Here is a 21,449-nt window from a genome sequence, read left to right on the forward strand (position 1 = left end):
GTGTCACCTGAGAGTGAGAACAGGCGTTCACATGGCACTGTTGTAGCTGGCGTTGCAAGATATTTACGTGCAAGATGCGCTAAAGATTCATATGTCCCTTCATGCGTCAACCACCATTCCCGAGGACATGCTTCCATGCTGATGATTGGTTCTGCTTGATAATGATCCAAAGCAGTGCGGACTGACGCATGTTCATTTTCATCATCTGAGCCAGATGCTACCAGCAGAAGGTTGATTTTCTTTTTTGTGGTTTGGGGTCTGCAGTTTCCGCATCAGAGTGTTGCTCTTTTAAGACTTCTAAAAGCATGCTCCACACCTCGTCCCTCTCAGATTTTGGACGGCACTACAGATTCTTAAACCTTGGGTCGAGTGCTGTAGCTATCTTTAGAAATCTTACATTGGTACCTTCTTTGCATTTTGTCAAATCTGCTGTGAAAGTGTTCTTAAAACGAACATGTGCTGGGTCATCATCCAAGAGTTCTATAATATGAAATATATGCAGAATGTGGGTAAAACAGAGCAGGAGACCTAATGCTCCCCCCGAGGAGTAAAGACACAAATTTAATTGACACATTATTTTATTAACGAGCATCATCAGCGTGGAAGCATGTCCTCTGGAAAGGTGGCCAAAGCATGAAGGGGCATACGAATGTTTAGCATATCTGGTACGTAAATACCTTGCAACGCTGGCTACAAAAGTGCCATGCGAACACCTGTTCTCACTTCCAGATGAGATTGTAAATAAGAAGCAGGCAGCAGTATCTCCCGCCAGTGTAAACCAACTTGTTTGTCTTAGCGATTGACAGAATAAGAAGTAGGACTCAGTGGACTTGTAGGCTCTAAAGCTTTACAGTGTTTTGTTTTTGAGAACAGCTATGTAACCAAAAAAAAACTCCATTTTTTATTTACACTTTCATGATAGAGACTGCACTTCAGTACTTGTATGAGGTGAATTGAAAAATACTATTGTTTTTATCATTTTTACAGTGCATATGTTTGTAATAGGAAAAATAAAGTGAGCACTGTGCACTTAGTATTCTGTGTTGTAATTTAAATCAATATTGAAAATGTAGAAAAATATCCACAAATATTTAATACATTTCATTTGGTATTCTGTAATAAGTGCGATTGATTGCGATTAATTTTTTTGAGTTAATTGCGTGAGTTAACTATGATTAATTGACAGCCCTGTAAAAATATATGGTGCTGTGTCTTTACTAGATTATTTCAAACATGTTAGAATCCATTAGCTAACGTGGTTTAACATCACACTCCTAAATCATAGTCTAACCAGGGCCATTGTATACATAGGGTAAACTGCTTCAAACCAGGTTAAGCTTCACTGATGTATATGATCATTTACATAAGTTTACCCAGAGAGTTGCACTAGTTTGTCTGACCGCTAGTGTCTTAACCCTGATATGGTCAAGACCTGAGTCTCATTTTTTTAAGTCAAATATCAACTTCTGATAATGCACTAAAGTGTGTGGTGGGTGTGTTTGTGTTTTTTGTTTTTGTTTTAATTCAGATGTATGAGTGTGGAACATTTGTCATGTAGGTTCTGTCCACAAAGCATTGGTGGTGAGGATTAAAATTTTTACATTTGTCCTCTTCCCCCAAAAGTCACTCTTGTTTTCTTTTCTTGACTGTTTTGCAAATGGCCACCATTTAGGCAACAGCTGATTTTAACTATTTTAAACAAACTTTAATTGTTTTCCAAAATAAAATAACTTGTTTATGTTGAATTTGAGGTACTAATATGGGGCACTTTTGTTTATTAACTTGCACATTCGCTTTTAGCAAGCTGCCACATTGAGTTCTTGCATAGTGTGTGTCTTGGTTGGTCCATTTTCTGTGAACTCCATTTTCAAAGTGTGTATTTTGTTTAAATCTAGGGCTTCTAGCATCTCCACAGTCAGCACCTGGAAATTTGGATGCTGGAAAAAGTGGAGATGTTAAAGGTAATGGAACAGGAGGAAGCAGAGAAAATAGCACTGTTGATTTCAGTAAGGTAAATGACATTACATATTTTCTCAATGATTAGTAAGTAGGGCTAGGTAACAGTATGGTAGCCAAACTGGTTGCTATTTCTACCTTAATTTGGATTAACTACAGCAGTATCAGAATGCAGTATAGATTAAAATTAATTAGCCATTAAATGTTTTGGCTACTTTTGTAGTACATCCGGGCTTACTATTGTTAGATAATTTTGCCACTTCACATGTGCAGTATTTCATGTAACTTGACATAAGAAGCCACTGTACTTGCTGATTGAGCAATACATAATATTTTCAGGTCTGATACACTGCGAAAGTTTTTACAAAACATGAGTGTTATGGGTGTTTTTGCATATAAAGTGGCTTAAATTTTGTCAATTTCTGTTTTTCTTACTTTAGAGACTTAAGACCCCTTTTCAGAAAAGGGCTTTTATGCATTGTTCTGTAAAAGCCATGGAAATCTTAAGGATAAAGAGCATCAGTTGTGTTACTTCTGGAAGTAAACCTTGTGTACTTCTGTTAACCTCTCCCATCTTTTGTAACTTAAATGTTTTGGGTTATAAGAATCACTGATTCTTACTATAAAATTCACCTGTTCAGTCTAATCTGTACAGTAAAAGATAGTAATAAACTGTTTGCGAAATTAAATTTAATAATTGTGCTGAAGCAAAGCTAATTTAGATAGTAGTTCTCATCTGATCATGGCAGGTGCCATTTATTCCTACTCTGTCACAGTTTTTACATTTTTGCTTGGCCTGTCCTTCTGTACACCTGCCTTGTCTCCTGTTGGGCAGGAGTCAGCCTCCTGGCACTGTAGTTGTGGCACACTTGGTGTGGGACTCAAGAGGCCAGCTGTAAGTTTTCTAGATAACAACGTAACTAGTGTTAGTTTCTTGTGCCTTTTGTGTATCTGTTTGTAAACTAAAGAGTCAATGTGCTGTACAGTTTTGTAATGTTCCTCTGTAATTATATGCAGAAATGTAAGTTTCTTTATTCTATTTCAGCTGTTTGTTTTTTGTGGATGAAAATTATATTAAAGCTATTAATTCCTTTAAAAATATTTAAAATACCATTTATAAAATGTAAAATAACTACATTCTGGAAACTACATATAATTACATGAACTCTCCTTAGTTATTGTTTTGTCTATTTGATGTCAAGTAATGTCACCTACCATAGAGAAAATATTTCTGTCCTGAGAAGTTACTGTGAAAAAGTGATTATGTAGCTGAAAGTTTTTAGAATATAATAAATAATAGTAGTTCTAACTTGTAACAATAAAAACAATATACTAATAAAATACTGCTGACAGACATATTTTATACACATCATATGCTTGTCTTTTCTGTTCCTGTACATGTGAAATATTTCTTTTGCATTTATATTGTTTTCATCAAAACAAGAGTTGATCAATACTCTTTTTAGTTTTTAAAAATTATTTGTAGAATTATCAGTAAGAATTGTAAAGAAATAAGCAATTGTTTAATCTCTATATTATAGGTTGATATGAACTTCATGAGGAAAATTCCCACAGGAGCAGAAGCATCAAACGTGTTGGTGGGAGAAGTAGATTTTTTGGAAAGACCAATTATTGCTTTTGTGAGACTGTCCCCTGCTGTGCTTCTCTCAGGTCTCACAGAGGTTCCTGTTCCTACACGGTAAAGAAATCCTTGAATAACATGCATTTACTCACAGAATGAAGTAACAGCACTTCAGTGTTCAAGCGGAGCATAGATCAGAGTTTAGATTGTGAACTCATTGGGACAGGAACTGTCTTACTGTCTTAAATCTCTGACTTGCATGGCAAGCAATTGTTGCAGTTTTGTGTAATGAGGGACATCTAAACCTCCTCCCAAAACTTGGAAAAAATAATGATATTTTGATGATATCTTTAGAACTATTTACAAAGTTTGAAACTGACAATACAGGTGGGTGTGGGAAGGATGGATCTCAGAGCTGCTGGTCCTCTTCTTACACCATTTTAACTGTGTGACTAAGAAGACTTACACCCCCCAATGTTAACATGACAATGGACATGGTCCATTGAGTCTTGAAGTATGAGTACTCTGTGTAGAGTGCTGTATTGTGAAAACACAGCTAGAGTGTGGGAAACTTATTTGATCATGTGATCTCTAGAGTGTATATTCTAATGTGTCTTTACATGTGAATACGGATGTTAGTTTTTGCAAATCTGATGCCAAAATGAAATACATTTACACCTTTCTTTTTCTAGTGGCTAGGAAATGCAAAGTGAAGGATGGGTATAATCCTTCTCTTCTCCAGTCCCTACCAATGGTATGGCTTTAAGGGAAAAATTTTCAGTACTTTGGTGTTTATCACTGAGGATGAAATTCACCTCCACTGGCACAGGAAGTGTATGTTGGATCTACCTGCATTAGTATTTTGAGGCCCCCCAGGGGAGGGCAGGTTAATATTTTTGTTGTAATAGAATGTGTCTGCTGGGACTTAATGTTGAAAGCAGTTTGATAAATTGAAAATTAAATACATTTGGTAGACAAAAGTGTGACTAATCCTGATGTGGGATTATGTGAAATGATTTTCATGATAATTTTTTGTGAACTAATTTATACAGCACACTGCCAGACACAGTAAAACTAAATCGTTTGATGCATATTTTCATCAGATTCATTTACAGCTACCATCAGAGAAAAAATATGTGCATTGGGTTATTGTTGGAGAAGGGTAAAACCTGTGAATGTTTGGTTTAGTTTTTATATCTAAAATGCAATTGTAGTTTCTTCAAGGAACTTGTCTGGAGATTTTCTTACAAGGACAGCATGGAAAATTGAACTTAATGGTTTTCAATATAATTATTGCATAATAATATTGGCCTACTAATCTTTGCAATATGATTCTAACTGAATTACCTGGTTTTGAAAATTCTTTTTAAAAAATGGCAACACTGCTTTAATTTTTCACCGGAAATAGTTCCAAAATTACAGTAATTTAAATCTTTGTGTTCTATTTGTGTAACTAAAACATCATCCATTTTATCAGTACCAAAATTATGAGCCTACAAATTATGAATTCTAATATATGATTTGAACAAGTAGCCTCAGATTTGGTTTGAGCAGCTGGCTTTTTACAAAAGGCTTAAGGTGAAATAACTCAGCTTTCCTGGTCTCCTCTCCTGTCTTAATTTTTCCTACAGGTTCTTGTTTCTGTTACTGGGTCCAGCTGGCAAGGCACCACAGTACCATGAAATCGGAAGATCAATAGCAACGCTTATGACTGATGATGCAAGTAGTATATATTTACAATCCATTGAAAGCAAACCTGAGTGTTGAATAAAAATTTGCATTGCAGAAGTCTAAAATCAAGTTCTCACAGACTATGCTTAATGAACTCTCTTTACAACCTATAATTCACAGATACATGGCACAACCAAACTAACTTTATATAAAGAACAATGAAGACACAGAAACGAGGAATGGATGTATAATAGCAATTTAAATTTATTCCTTGCCTTTCTTGTAGAACGATCCCAAAAGTACTTGTGGAAAGATGTACAAGCTATATATATATCTTTAACCTACCTCTTAAATACAGCCACTTTTGCCATGAAAGATGGTAACTATTAAACAATACATTGTAATGTTACACAGTAGTACGGGACAGAAAATTAAGAATGTTGTATAAAACTCAAACACCGAATGGGTATTTTTAGATGGGCAGAATGTAATGGCCAAACTTGAAATTTTGCCAGACACTTGAATTAATACTTCTAGTCTTCTGTGCAGTGCTGTGAGGTCTTTAAAGAGAACTGGGGATCAGGATCTCATTTATTTTTCATTCAAAAGAAGACACCTCCCACAGCATATTTGGATATTGTTTCAATACTGAATTCTCACTACTGTTAGAGTAAGTTAACTGAAATGTTAGCATCTCTTTGGGTAACAGCAATTTTAACTTTTGAATTTTAATCCAGAAATATTTCTAAAGTTAAGGTATTTAATTAGGGCTTCTGGTTTTAGGTGTGTATTTTTAGGAACATAAAGGCTTATTGGGAATAAAAATTGACTTGATCAGTGTTTAGCAAATGAATTATATAAAACATTTAATAATATAGAATATTTAAAAATTCCAGAATTATATAATTTCTTTCTCCCTCTGAAGACCTGCATTGCTAGGGATTAACTTCCAGTACATATGGCAGCTCTTTAGGATCTGCCTCTGCAAACAATTTCTAATACTGACTAAACTTATCATTTTTAATGGGTAAAACTCCACCAAAGGAAAAGTGTGATTAGTATTTTTTAAATTAAGCCGTATTGGTTTAACTTGAAACCAGAAACCCCAAGTTAAAATAGTCACTCACTGGTTTGTGAAACTGAATATAGTCTGAGATTCTTTTGCAAAAGCAAAAGTTCCATTAACTTAAAAGAGAGTGTGATTTGGCTCTGTACTTTCTACTTTTGTAAGACGCCACCCAGAATACATGAAATTTAAGGATATATATATAGTGGATGAATATGAAGTTCCTGATTTAATCAGTATGTATATTTTGACACTGAGTTAGTTTTAAATAGCTTGAATGTATTAATTCAGGGGTAGCATACACAACTGACTGTGGTGCATTGAACTGTTGCTGAATCAGAGTTCAGTAGTTGTAAATCTAATTCATTTATTGAATGTTGTGAGGGTGAGGTATTTTAATATTTACAAACATTTAATGAATTAATCCTCACAATATCCCGGTGACGTCTAAAATGTATAATCCCTATTTTGTACATAGGGAAACTGTTTGAAAGGGGATCTGGACCCACACCATGAGTCAGTGACAGAGCAGGGACTAAACTAAGGAGGTTCTGATTCCCCATGGAGAGATCTGACTGTGCAGTAAAATGCTGAGAGAAATGCAAAAAGTAATCAGCACAACTATTGTAAAGAAAAGATGGATTTTTGGAATTATTGATTTTGTTATAAACAAGACTGTAGATTATTTAGTCAAGAACACTTCAAGAATATTTGGAACCACAGTTACATATATACATGCACAAGATTATGAATGCAAGCACTTGTGCAAATATATGAAAGAATTTGCATGTGCAAAACCCACCAACAACACACACAGTTGTTAATATTTGAAAAAGGCTTATACAAACCTGTTTACATGCAAAATTGCAAGTGCACAAGTAAAAGCCGAGTTGCGACACATGGAAAATTTGCCTATGACTTTTTTACTCAAGTGTCCCTCTAAGGGGTTGCTCTTACCCAGCATTAATTTGTGTGTGTATTTTTTTCCCAATAAAGGTTTTCCACGATGTTGCTTATAAAGCTAAAGACCGTAATGATCTGTTATCAGGAATTGATGAATTTTTAGACCAAGTGACTGTCCTGCCTCCAGGAGAGTGGGATCCATCTATACGCATTGAGCCACCAAAAAGTGTTCCTTCCCAGGTAAGAGCTTTTACAGTATTGTGGTCTGTGATATGTTTCTAAAATACATTTCCAAATGCAATCCAAAACTAATAATAATAAACAACATTTATTAGAGCAGCAGTACCCTCCTTCCCCTTTCAATTTGAGAGAAAGATTAGACCCTCTGTAAAATAACACTAGCTATATTACGTTAACTTGTTTATCTCCTCTCCTCTGTTTTTGCTTGAAATCGATTTTATTAATTTCTCTAATCTTGAATACTCTGAAATTGTATTTTGGTATTTTTATAATAAAAAGTTCTGTTATGTGAATCTAATGATTATAAACTAGACTATTGCAGTTTTTCCAAAGGAAAATGGAAACAAAAAATTAAATACAAATTTAGGTAGGGAAAATCTGGGTTAGAAAATGAAAACACTGTAAATTATAGTGAAAAATACAAATGGATAATATTAATGCATTCTGCTATTTTTGGAATGAGAATCTGAATCCCAAACATGGTCTTCTGCTTGTTGTTCTAAAGAGTGTTTTGTGCTGCTATTATGCTGCACCCCACAGGCATGTTAGGGTGGGAAATTGTGCTCTAAAGAAAACCTGATTAGTTCTCATAGTTGAGGGAAATTGCTGCAGCAAGGGTCTGGTACAGTGAGAGACAGGGGCTCCCCTTTTGGAGGGCTGGTCATATACTCTGTCAGGTAGTAACAATCTTGGAGAGGTTTAAAGAGAAGACAAAATTTAAAAGGGGGAAATGTAGCTTATTTATCAAGAAATGTGAAGTTAAAACCTTGGGCTCCTTACAGCCTGGGCTTTGGTTTCCAAAGAAAGTAGGTGAGTTGATGTTGTGGGATATGAGTTAGACAAAGGAAGTCTGTGGTATTTGTGTGCTGTTGGTGGACCTTGCTGAGTATAAGAAGCAAAGTTTTTACATGTCCATATAAAAAGCAAAGCTGTCTGCATAATGAGGTGGGCTGTGTGCATTTGTGTTTACATTACCATGTGTATGCACACATGATATAGCATATATGTAATCAGTATATAATACATACATACATAATTTTTAGATATAACTATTATACCTGAATCGTGTGTATCTTGCCATTAAAATGTATTGTTAATTGAGCTATGAATTCACTCCTGAGAAGCCATGTGTATTCAAAGTGTATTCATAGATACTGTTGCCTTTTGGGAACTTTATTTACAAGTATCATCCATATCATGTTGTACATTTGTATTGTAAATATTTATCAAATACCTTGTATTAAAATATTTTATTTTGGAAGTATTGGGTCTTTGCAAACTTTTCCTGACCAGAGGCTTATTAATAAAAGTTGACCCTAAAGTAAAATGTTTTAATGTACTTTCCTTACCTAGGAGAAAAGGAAGATACCTAAATTTCCAAATGGATCTACTTCTACAGGAGAGATTCTCAAACAGGAGAGCCATCATGCTGGACCTGAGCTACGGAGGACTGGAAGGTGGGTTTGCTTACCTAAATACTAGTTATCACAAAGAAATACAAGCAATAAATCATTAATACTGATTACCATTTTGTAGAATGATACATTTAAATCTTTTAAATCATGGTAAAACACATCCTTTTTCCTTTTCAAGTGATTGGTTCTTGCCTATGATTGTTGTCCTGCTTAAAACATTATCAACCCTGTGGCAATATTCCTCAACACACTTGTGAAGGATTTCATAGTATGAGGATGCCTCCTTTAACTGACTAAATTTTCAAAATATATTTTTAATTTTTAAACTATTATAAAGCATGCATTTATCATGAGTGTAGCAGCAACTTGGAAATTGTCTATATTGGGCTAGATATTTAAAATATTGCATAGGTACAAATCAATGTCTAAACTATTTTCTAGACCCCGCAGAAGAAACTTTAAAAGAAGAGGTCAGTATTATATGCAGCATCATATAACAAGATTCATACCAATGGAATATGGGCAAAGTAGTGATTTTTTAGACCTGCAAAAAATTCAAAGAAAATTCTTGTAGATGAGTTGCATTTCTTGTCTGGAAATTTTAGTAAACTCAAATCCTTGGCTAAAAAATTGGATTGCCTACAAATTAGAAAAACAACTGATAAAACTTAACCAATCTTAATCTTCACTAAAATTTTATTGCAGGTTTGGATCAGCTGGAAAAAAAACTATAGAGGTTCAAGAGTTAATATCCTACAGGCAAATAAATTTTCAACAGCATGAATTTAGTGATACTTTTCCATAGAGAACCTGTCACCATATGAACTGACTTTGTTTTCAGCTCCAGTATTATGTCCTATACCAGGGGTGGGCAAACTATGGCCCGCGGGCTGTTTTAAGCCAGCCTGCGAGCCCCGTTGGGGAACAGGGTCTGGGGCTTGCCCTGCTCCGGCGCTCCAGCCGGGGAGCAGGGTCGGGGGCCGCAGCACGTGGCTCCCCGGAAGCTGTGGCATGGCCCCACTCCCGCTCCAATGGCCCCCTCCAGTGCTCCAATGGGAGTTGCAGGGGCAGTGCCTGCGGATGGGGCAGCATGCAGAGCCACCTGGTCGCGCCTCCATGTCGGAGCAGGAGAAGGGACATACCACTGCTTCCAGGAGCCGCTTGAGGTAAGTGCCGCTGGGAGCCTGAACTCCTAATTTCTGGCCCCACCCCAGAACCAGCACCCCCAACCAGAGCCCTCACCCCTCCCGTACCCCAAACCCAATTTTGTGAGCATTCATGACCTGCCGTACAATTTCTATTCCCAGATGTGGCCCTCAGGCCAAAAAGTTTGCCCACCCCGTCCTAAAAGCTGGATTTTAAATATTCTTTTTGTGCTTATTACGTGTTTTGATGACCACTTCATTCAGATCTGGGCCTCTTAAAACATTGTTTGGGCAGAGTGATTTGCCAGGATCTTTTCAGTGTCTAGCCCATTATATGCAAAAGAGCTAAACAGCATTTTAAAATATATAGTTAAGTATAAACCACGTAACTTTTTTATACAATTAACTGGATTGGAATTGACTAAATTAGTTTACATTTTAATCTGTGTTGTATTTTAAATTGGATTATGAAATTGTTAACTTTGTGCTGGCAGTCGGCATTGGCAATCTTGTGTAGCCCATAGTTTTAAACTAGCTAGAATCCTTTAGTGTACAGTTTGACGAGTTTCATCTCACCTATTTAGGCTTTTTGGTGGTTTGATACTTGACATCAAAAGGAAAGCACCTTTTTTCTTGAGTGACTTCAAGGATGCATTAAGCCTGCAGTGCCTGGCCTCGATTCTTTTCCTATACTGTGCCTGTATGTCTCCTGTAATCACTTTTGGAGGGCTCCTGGGAGAAGCTACAGAAGGCAGAATAGTGAGTACAAAGAATGGTAGTGGCCAGGCTTTTAGATCTTCAGAGGCAAGTGACTGTGTGCATTTGTCTCATTTATTCATACTTTTATTTGAAGAGTTTATCCACAGCACTTGATTAGCCTGCCCCAAAGCAGACATTCCCCAAAAGGTAATTGCTGTGGAAAATGTGAACAGGAGAGGATGCACAGTTAAGGTAAAAATGTTTATCCTGCCTTACTGGGTGAATGGCTTCATGAATTGAAAAAGAGCTTTCATTGCCTTTTTGGAAATGGACAATAGAATTGGCTCAAAAAATGTAAGCACTAAAGCTGCACCATCCCAGTAGGCCTACTTAGGATAAGTCAGAGGCTCAAGGTGGATAGCTAACCAAGCTTAATGGCCTTGAGTAGTAGGCCTGTGTGGATGATAATGCTGATGATGCATTGGCAGAGGAAGCAGAATTGTATATTTAAACCATGGACAAAATATAAATGTTTTTTCACTAATTGTGTGCTACTTTATATTCTTAATAAGAGGAGATAACCAAGGTTTATAAACAGAAAATACTCTTCATTTTAAACCTTAACAAATTTGGCTATAGAGAAATATCTTTTTACTCTTGGTAATGCCATATTGGATAGTATGCAGACTATAGCCATTTTAACTAAATTACTTACTAGGGCTTCGCAATTTTCTTAAAGGGGGAAATGGTCATATCAACTATTGTATAAAGTCAGTGTTTCAATGTGAATTAGCTAATGACTGTTAATTAAGATAATTTATTAAATGTATTTTCTGTTTTTAATTTTGTTGTGAAAATGACTTTTTTCTTTTAGGGAAAATATAAGGATGTATTTAAATTTTTCCTTAAAACATCTTAGGATTTTGATTATATAAAAAAACTCCATACTGCTTTTCAGAGCACACCTTTAAACTTGAATTGTAGTACTTGTTTACACTTGTACTTATTTAACTGGACTTTATTTTTTGCAAAGAAGGCTTGTGACTTGAATATTTCCTTATTAACAGGAGAATTTTAACAAGCCGTTGGCTGGTACAAAATCTGCTTCCAGAAATAAATTACATTCTTGTACTGTGCCATAATTTTATTACTCCAGAGTTAGGAAGTACGTTTTCAGGCAGTTGGCATAAAAACATTAACATGGTTTGTACATGTACCTCTTATGCATAACTTTGAAAATGTGTTCCTTTTTAAGATTTGATTTTAAATACCTTCTTTTTTTTAGCTGTCTGGGACTATTTGCGGGCTTGTTCCTGCCTTCAGATACTTTGGTGTGCATCAATGAATATAATAAATTAGTTACTGTGCACGTATGTTGAAGCACAGTAGCTGACTTTGTAAGGTACAAAGTTTGTGTTCAAACCCCTCCCTCACATTCCCAGAGAATGTCACCTTCACAGTACTCCCTGTCCCTGCCACCATCCTGATTCAGAGCCCAAAGTTAATGCATTGATTGAACTAAAATACTAGTTTGAGGTTAACACTTGAACAACAGGCCAAATTGATACATCATCTTTTTATGTGTAGCATGCAAAATTCCTTTTATTGCCCCAATTCAGCAATTCACAGCCCAGGTTTAAGTGCCTTATTGAATTAGGGCTTAAATCATGTTTGCTTAGTTTTAGCTTTCTCGGGCATGAATAATTACAGAAGAGCATTTTTTTAAAAATTGCAAGTCAAGAATGTTCTTGTCAAACTCATGTCTTTTCATATTTTATTTTTTGACTGGCTTAGGTAATTTTTTAAAACTTAAACAATGTTTTAGGTCCAAAGCTCTGCTTTTTCTCTCTTGTAGTGGTTTATAACGTTTTATTTATTTATTTTAAGAGGAAAGTGTTTTAGTAAAGCATGTAATTCAAGGACAAAAACAAATAAATAGTTTACCCTAACAAAGAGAAATGCATTACCAGGTGGGATGCTGGCTTACTACTCCATCTTTTCATTGTCATGTATATGTAAACCATTATTGTTCAGTAACACCCACTCACAGTTTTTCTTTTGTAATGCTTGGTTGACTGGTGCAGGTTTGATACAGCACACTGTATCAAGTTTTCATACAGATATGCTGCAATATCTTCTTTCTTCCAGAGAAAGACCGTTTTTCTTTTTCTTTAACCACATTTGATAGACCTTGTGTTTGTTAAAATTGTTGGTGTGTGCTTTCCTCCTTAGCCTTCAGAATAAATAACTTGTTCTTATGGGTATGGATAGCTTTACAGTTGTTCAAGAGTGAGGCATTCCAAATCTTTTGACCATGATACTGTTATTTCAGTGCTGTGTTAAGTTACTTATGTGTATAAAGCATCAATATCAATATTGGTTTTACTGTTTTCATTCCTAACTTTATTTCTAAGTTGGTTTATAAAATCGTAAGTGTGAAAACATGGTGATAAATGTTAACCATAAATGCAATGTGTCACAGCAATTTTTTTCCCTCCAAACAGAGTGCAATAGAATCTCTCTTTGGAGCCTCATTAACTGGGATTGCCTATTCTCTGTTTGCTGGGCAACCTCTTACGATACTGGGGAGCACTGGACCAGTTCTAGTATTTGAAAAAATATTATTTAAATTCTGCAAGTAAGTAATATTTACATTGACTTGATACGTTTTCTGAACTTAAGGATAACTCAGACTTCCTGATAGATTTGTTATACTGAAAGTGGAAATCTGCATGTAGGCATGGACTAAAACCAGACTTTACATTTTAGTTGGGCTGCATTTTAATTCTCAGATGCAAACCTGGTTTTGTGACTTTGTGTTGGGGTTGGATCAAAAGCCAGAAGATATCTGCCTTTCGCTCTGGTGACCATAATTTTGCAAGAATAGCCTGCAAGATCTTGGCAATGTCAAATGTCAGTTGAACCCTAGTCTTGATTTGGCCACAAATCTAAACCTTGTACCCTTGCCTTGAATTTTATCTAGATCCAGATACTGTTTCTATCCCATCTCTAGTTACAAATTTAAATAGATTAAATCTTGCTTTTGGAATTATAAATAATTTGATACATAATCTATATCAGACTTATAAATGTAATGTTTTAAAACTACTTTTATGTTTAAAAATTGTAACAGTCTTACACAGATGAAAGAAAAAAGGAGGATCAACATTTCCTTGTGGAAGTCTTTTATTGTGTTTTTTTTATATATTTCCTTGATGGTGTATCTGTATCAATATAAGTTATCGTTCACTTTCAGCCATACTGTTTGACAGTATTCGTTTTCTCTTTGATCTTCTAGAACAGTTCAGATATGTGGATTGTGGTTCCTCCCAACCAGCAAATTAAGAAAGCACACTTAAGACTTTAGATCTTAGTCTTGACATTTAGCTGTTAAATTCCAGCATGTAGAGACCACTGGCCCTAGCATGCTGCAGCTAGAGGAGAAAACAGGACTTGGAGTATATAAAGAAACTCTATGCCACTTGGATGTGAGGCACTGGTTGATTTCAGCAAGGAAACCAGGATTCCAGTCCTGTGCCAGAAAAAGTCAGACAAAGCAAAGAATTACCACACCTTTCTGCCTAAACTGCAATAGTTACTTTGACCCTGACAGGGAACCCTGAGGCTGAAAAGGTAGACAGCCTTAAAGTATACCCCACACCCTTTAGGTGGAGAGTGGGTTCATACGCCCCCTACCTACATAACTGCTCATTGGATCCCAGCACCCTCTCTCCATAGTAACAGCTCCAGCCCTCAGGATGAGGAAAGAAGTAGAGTCCCAGATGTTTCTGCCTCAAACAAAGGCTGCCCTCAGGTCAGGATAAGCAAGACTCAAGAGAGTACAAGTGCAGGGACAAAAATTTGTGCCTTACCTTTTTTTTACAAGATTGAATGGTTTACTGTTTCAGGTAGCCTTAAAGTTTTACTGAAACACCTGTATTTTCTTTTTTCAAACAGGGACTATGGGCTTTCCTATCTTTCCCTGCGAACAAGCATTGGTCTGTGGACTTCATTTTTATGCATAGTATTAGTAGCAACTGATGCAAGCAGCCTTGTGTGTTACATCACTCGATTTACTGAGGAGGCTTTTGCAGCACTCATTTGCATCATATTTATCTATGAAGCATTGGAAAAGCTTTTTCATTTGGGAGAACTTTATGCCTTCAATATGCACAATGACCTGGATAAATTGACTTCATATTCGTAAGTGTCAGGTGTTTTTCATTTTTTTACACCAGGATAATATTAATGGAAGACCTTACAGTCCATTAGTAAAATTTCTGAATGTATAAATGGAAGTTTAAATGAACATATATAATAATATGCTTTCAAGAATTCTTTTTAAAAAAAAAGCCTAATAATTTGAATGCTTGAATTTTTGCATCTTGAACGTTGTTTTTATTACATAGTCATAAAATTGCAGCTTTGCATATAGATAGCCCAATCTCAGGTACATATAAGAGAGAGCATGGTAGGTATGGTATAAATTTCATATAATCTCTACTAAATGTTTAAACATGTTGGGCCAAGTCCTGCTCTGTTATACCAGTCTGAATAGTTACGCTGACGTAAATCTCCACTAGCTGAAGATCCGTTTGTTTTGCTATGTAAAATTAATTTGTTTTGCTGTACACCTGATATGGTGTAGTAAATCTTAAAACTTTAAAATAGTATATGTACATATATGAGTAAAGAGTTTTGTCAACTGAAATATTTAGTACTGTAAAAAGTTTTCAATAATGTAAATAATGATATAGACTAAATTTATACAATAAGGATGGAAATTTTGTACCTTCAGATTTTTTTTTTTATTCACCTTCTATCTTTAGATGCAGTCACAAGATGTATATATTTTTTATTTTTACTTGTTATGTTTGATTTTCAGGCTCGGGTTCATTGGAAAACCGTTTCTCTAAGCCTAGCAAATAGTTCAACTATCTTCTTGCCTGTCTCTGGTTATTTGAAATAACTTGTCTTTATTTCTCTGGCCACCCATTAAAACCCACAATAGCTACATGAGCAGGTTCTTTTATGGAGTGCCAATATCCCAAAATGCATTTCACTTGCAAACAAATTTGCTAACGTGAAGTGCAATTCAAGCATAAAATTCAGGTTCATAACCTCAGATTTTTTAATTCTGTTAAAGGGATGCTGTCAGCCTGAATGTTTTAAGATAATTTTCTTTTCAGATTGAGTGCCCTATGATGTCTGTCTTTTTTAAAAATTGTTTTGGGGTTTTTCTGCTCCCTACTTAATGTTTATAAGGATCTTTTCAACAATGGCAAAACTTAATGACTGAACAGGTTCAAAAGTGAAACTGACTCTACCCAAAGTCTGTCAAATGTACAGTATAAACCAGATAAGAAAAACAGGTGTTTTTTATCAACTGTTCAGTTATATTCATTATAGTAGGCACCAAGTTCTAGAAATAAATGTGATCTCCCCCCCTCAAGTTTATGTCCCTTTTATAAGGAAATTTTTTTTTATAAGTACCTGCTACCTGTTTCTGGAGAGAGACCTTTGCTTTATACAGTTTTGAAGGAATTTAATGTGTTAGAATTTGAGAGGAAAATATATGGAACACTTTTTCCTGGAACTCTTCAGAAAATATTTCTAATAGTTCTTTTTAATAAAGCCACTTTCTTATCTCATGTATTTCACTGCACATAATGAGGAGCCTTGTACTCTGTCATCTTTATGTAGTAGTTTGGGATCGAAGTTATTGTAGCCACTTTAACTTTTTACAAATGTAAATAGCTTAAAATTGCAACATTGTGTTAAGAGTTTAAAAGTTCAAAAGCAAACTGAAACAAGAATGAAAAACTCTTTACTGATACTTAATTTTACTTTTCAGATGTGTGTGTTCTGAGCCTCAGAACCCTAGCAATGAAACTTTACAGATGTGGCTGAAGACCAATACATCTGTGGATACTGTAACATGGACTAACCTCACAGTTTCTGTGAGTAACTCAAAAAATTAAAACGTGGGGTTACTTATTTTTCATCTTGTTTCATCCCCCAGTTGAATCTGGATCAGCTTCTTTAGAATTCTGTATATGCAGAACACTTTTAGAACACTAGGGGAGAATTGAAAAGATGAAAGAATATTTTCTCCCTTTTGAGTAGGTGGATGCCTTCTTTTTTGTATTATGATCCATGCCAATAATTTTCAATTTCACAGTAAGGGCTTGATCATGATCTTAAACATTTATCCATGCATGCTTCTGTATTTGACAGGCAGGGCCAAGTTCTTTCAGAGGCTTGGTGATTATTTTGATATTAATTGGTAATTGTTTTGCTGTATTAATATATTATCTTAGAAACATTCATTTTTAATAAGATATGAGGCCTCAATTCAACAAAAGATTTGTGTATGTGCTTAAGATTCATTGACTTCAGTGGACTTAAGTACACGTGTAAAGTTAAGCATGTACTTAAGTGCTTTGCTAAATTAGAGTCTGAAAATTGTATAAAGTACATTTGAGGATCATTTTTTGGTTCGGGAGTGAGGGAGATGTAAAGATAAGTCTTCAATTGTCATACTCTATGCTAGGACCAAAAGTAAATACAAGTTAAAAAAATTTTTGTTTTAGGAATTATCCACAGTCCTAAACGGTAGTATAAGAATGTTTGTCTGGTTTTCTACTACATAAGCAACAAACTCTGAAATTTCTCCCTTGATCCTCCCTAGACACCTTTGGTCTAGGACAGAAACAAAATTAACAATTTAAGATTTGCTTCCAAACTTCTCCAACTTTAGGAGCATATGCTGAGAGCATTTGATGCATGGTCCCTACCTCCCTTAAGTCTTGGGGTAATTAGTCTGTGTAGAAAGCTTCAGTATAGACTTTGCGCTTTAAAAAATAAAAACTGATTGCCTTTTTCAGTGCAAATTTTTTGTTTTGGTGAGTTTAAGGGGGAGGCCTCAAGTTATAATGCTCCTTTGAATGACCTTTATTTTAAAGAGTGTAACTTGTTTTTTTGTTGTTTTTGTTTGTAGGAATGCAAAAAGTTTCATGGTGTGTTTCTTGGATCAGCTTGCGGTCATCATGGCCCATATATTCCAGATGTTCTGTTTTGGTCCGTGATATTATTCTTTACAACCTTTTTCCTCTCCTCTTTTCTCAAGCAGTTTAAGACCAAACGTTATTTCCCTACTAAGGTAATTAGGGTTCACTGCCATTTTGCTTTGAAATGAAAGCCTTTCCTTCTTGCATACAATGATGTAATTCACTCCAGTTTTGCTTTTACTTACTGTGTTTCCAAAGGTTCAGAACACTGTATTGAGAATATTAGTTTGCTGCTATCATTCTCCTGGTGATACAGAAATAAGTGATTGATAATTGGCTGATAATGCTGTAAATTTAGGAGTTAAAACTAAAAATATAGACACTGAGACAGAGGGTACTGGAAATGGTTAAAAGTACTTGAAATTATGATAATTGAACTGTCATTTTCTTAAATTCTTTACTGTATTCACAACAATGAGTAACTTAAACATTCATACACCTAAGCAGGCCCCCAAATCCACATTGGGATATAGTCAGATCTCACAAAGTGATGAGACATCCACACGGTTTGTCACATCCATTGGCACAGGATGATGGGTTGATACCTAACCTGGGGGAAAAAGTATATCGCCAAACACAAGAGTGTTGGGAGCAACATCCCTTCACTCAGCCTCTGTTAGGGGGCTGATCTAATCCTTGCTGCTTGGATCAAGTGCCAGAAGATAATTCCTTTTAGCCAAAAGAAAGTGGGGAAGATGCTTGTGAAATTTAAACCCATACCCACATATGCACATTAACTTTTACCAGTCCATCTTCCACACCTTGAAACTGTCCTACAGTATAACCCAAATTAGCTGAAGTATAAACATGCAGATCTCAGTAAAACTGTAAATTCTAAAGTGTGCTCTTGGAAATAAGAGTGACAGTGTAGAAACAAGATGTAAGAAAGGAAGGGATGAGCAGCCAGCCAACTCCCAAGTGAGAGGAGATCCGTGAGATTAGTCAATAGCACTGTTGGCTGGTGCTACAGCTCTATTATATGGGGAGGCGTCCTGTGGGTAGCCACTACAATGTTTTGCAAGTTGAAAAAGTCATCACTATTTCTGCAGGCATCTTGCAGAAAAGCATCATGGCTATTGTTTCATAGTGAAATCATACCTTATCATATATGGAATGCAGCTATACTAGGTATGTAGTGTTTAGGATGGGATTGGAAGTTTAAGCATAGAAATTAGACTCTGCAGCGTGGGGCATGGGTCACTTGCTGGAGGATTCTCTGCACCTTGAAGTCTTTAAACCACGATTTGAGGACTTCAGTAGCTCAGACGTAAGTTAGGGGTTTGTTACAGGAGTTGGTGGGTGAGATTCCGTGGCCTGTGTTGTGCAGGAGGTCAGACTAGATGATCATAATAGTCCCTTCTGACCTTAGTCTATGATTCTATGACTTTTGCTATGGGATGGCCATTGTATTTTATATTTTGAGGTGGAGGCACATGCATCTTGTTGGGCTGAGGGACCTGTTTTAATGGTCTGGTCCTTCTTTTAAGGCTAATGGAACCCAATCATTTCCAAAGGCCTTTAAAGGAATTTGTTTCCTCCAACAGATCACTTCTTCGAGGCTAGGATTTAAGATAATATTTTATCCTCCATTAATAGGGTGGGCAATAAGACAATAGGTCACTTTAATTTACAGATAAAGTATCAGAGAAGATAGTGCCAGGAATTGTGGGCTAAATCTGATCTGTTTGATCATTTAAAAAATTGAACTAGTTTAAAGTTGCAAAAATTATCCATTTTCACAGGCATTAAATATAGCAGTGAAAATAGCTTGTGTTTTAAGATACCTTTTTTCCCTTCTAGGTGCGCTCTACAATCAGTGACTTTGCTGTATTTCTGACCATAGTGATCATGGTTCTGATTGACTGGCTTGTTGGAGTTCCTTCTGCTAAATTACATGTTCCTGAGAAATTTGAAGTAAGAAACAAAAACCTTGTCCATTTAAAAAGGTTTAAATGATCTGCAGTTTCATGGATAGTTGAACAGTGGAAAAATGAAAAAATTGCTGTTAAATATGGAAAAAGAAATTGACTTTTTTTGTGTTTGCAGAGAAATACACTGTAATATGCGTGTTTTTTCCATACTAATTTTTTTTCTGGATTGATGTGTGTTTTTAATTTCTCGGCATTTTCTGTTCTGGGTCTAATTTTCATCTGATAAAGGAAGTTCCTGGAGATCCTTGCTATTCTGTCTCACAGAGTAGCATGAACCCTTGTTCAGGAGAGATGTGTAGAAGCCAAGGAAAATGGAAAGGATTATGTTTGTTTTGTCTTGCTAAATTTTTTTCACATAAACCACACCCTCATATGACTTAATGTTATAATAATGCACACCTAGCAGCTAATTGCACCACTCCTTCAGTACACTAACTAAATGCGTTTTAGGCATAAGCCCTTGGTAAGATCCTCACCTACACCAGTTTTGCTGAGGACGTAGCACTAGTTATCAAATCAATGGATGAGCTACTTGTGGCACCTAAATCCATGAAAGCTCAGCAGCAAAAGTTGGCCTGAAAATTAATTGGGGTAAAACCAAACTTCTTACAGTTGGCAGTTTTGATCATCCTGCTGGCTTTAGCATCTTAGTGGGTGATCACCCCAATTGAGATTGATGATGATTTCACCTAGGTCTGCTCTGTTGCTGATAACATTGGAAGCATCAACAAACAACGTGACGCCCAAACTGCAAAAGCATAATCAGTAAACGGGCACCTGATCAAGAATGTTCTTCATAAACTCAATATGCTGATAAGTAGAGAGACAAACTGAGGATTTATAATGCTTTGGTGGCCAGTATTTTGACCTGTGGGATTGAAACATGACCTCTCGGTGTCAAAATTGAAAAGAAGTTGGATATCATTCAGATGAAGCATGTACAAAAGATTGAAACTCTGAAATGGACAAATTCAAGTTGAATGAAGAGATCCATAACTAAACATGTCCCACTACCTCAAACTGTTGCCCAACACTCTAAAATGGTATGGTCATCTGCTCTGAAGCATATCAGCTTCTTTATGGGAAAAATCTTAGACTTTCCATCAATAAAGTAGGATCAAAAAGGCCCCCAGAAGACCTAAAACATGGCTGGTCAGCATCAACAGATGCCTGTCCCTCACATGCATCCTATCCTGTAACACCCAGACTCAGGACAGAACATGATGGAGGCACATAATGTTGGTGACCTCTATGCTGTCCAAGTGACAGCATGAGAACAAACATAACATAATCTAACTTCACTCCAAGACATTTTCATTAATTTAAAAACTTGAATATGATTCTTTTAAAAGGCATTTTTAAAAAAAGTATTTAATCTAAATTGAGTTTGAACTATTTATTATAGCAGGCATTTACAGTTATAGACTTTCATTCCTATTACTCAAATTTGTTTTCCAGCCCACTCAAAAAGACAGGGGATGGCTCATAGATCCTCTTGGAGGTAATCCTTGGTGGACACTACTGGTAGCTGCTTTTCCTGCATTACTCTGTACCATTCTCATTTTCATGGACCAGCAAATCACAGCAGTAATCATAAACAGAAAGGAGCATAAGTTGAAGGTAATAGTTAGCTTTTCTTCATTTTTCGAATATATTCTAACTCAATTGTAAGCATGTAAGACAACTTATTGCAAAAGAAACTTGTTCAGTGTTCTCTAAATAGGTTACATAACCGTAAATAGTGTAGGTCTTTGAAACATAAAACTAAATT

General features: G+C 35.9%; 1 protein-coding gene across 1 annotated transcript in view; it reads left to right on the forward strand.

Annotated features, from left to right (window-relative positions):
* The window catches only part of SLC4A7 (solute carrier family 4 member 7), a 160,834-nt gene that overhangs the window by 119,543 nt on the left and 19,842 nt on the right, over window positions 1-21,449 (forward strand). The window contains exons 8-20 of the mRNA XM_074945637.1: window positions 1,896-2,011; window positions 2,792-2,851; window positions 3,498-3,655; window positions 5,170-5,257; window positions 7,272-7,418; window positions 8,772-8,875; window positions 10,563-10,737; window positions 13,182-13,315; window positions 14,635-14,880; window positions 16,532-16,637; window positions 17,678-17,839; window positions 19,548-19,661; window positions 21,137-21,298. Coding sequence (XP_074801738.1) covers window positions 1,896-2,011; window positions 2,792-2,851; window positions 3,498-3,655; window positions 5,170-5,257; window positions 7,272-7,418; window positions 8,772-8,875; window positions 10,563-10,737; window positions 13,182-13,315; window positions 14,635-14,880; window positions 16,532-16,637; window positions 17,678-17,839; window positions 19,548-19,661; window positions 21,137-21,298 — 1,772 coding nt within the window. The remainder of the gene's footprint in view (window positions 1-1,895; window positions 2,012-2,791; window positions 2,852-3,497; window positions 3,656-5,169; window positions 5,258-7,271; window positions 7,419-8,771; window positions 8,876-10,562; window positions 10,738-13,181; window positions 13,316-14,634; window positions 14,881-16,531; window positions 16,638-17,677; window positions 17,840-19,547; window positions 19,662-21,136; window positions 21,299-21,449) is intronic.

This window comes from Natator depressus, chromosome 2, assembly GCF_965152275.1.
Source record: "Natator depressus isolate rNatDep1 chromosome 2, rNatDep2.hap1, whole genome shotgun sequence".
NCBI classification, from domain to species: Eukaryota; Metazoa; Chordata; order Testudines; family Cheloniidae; genus Natator; species Natator depressus.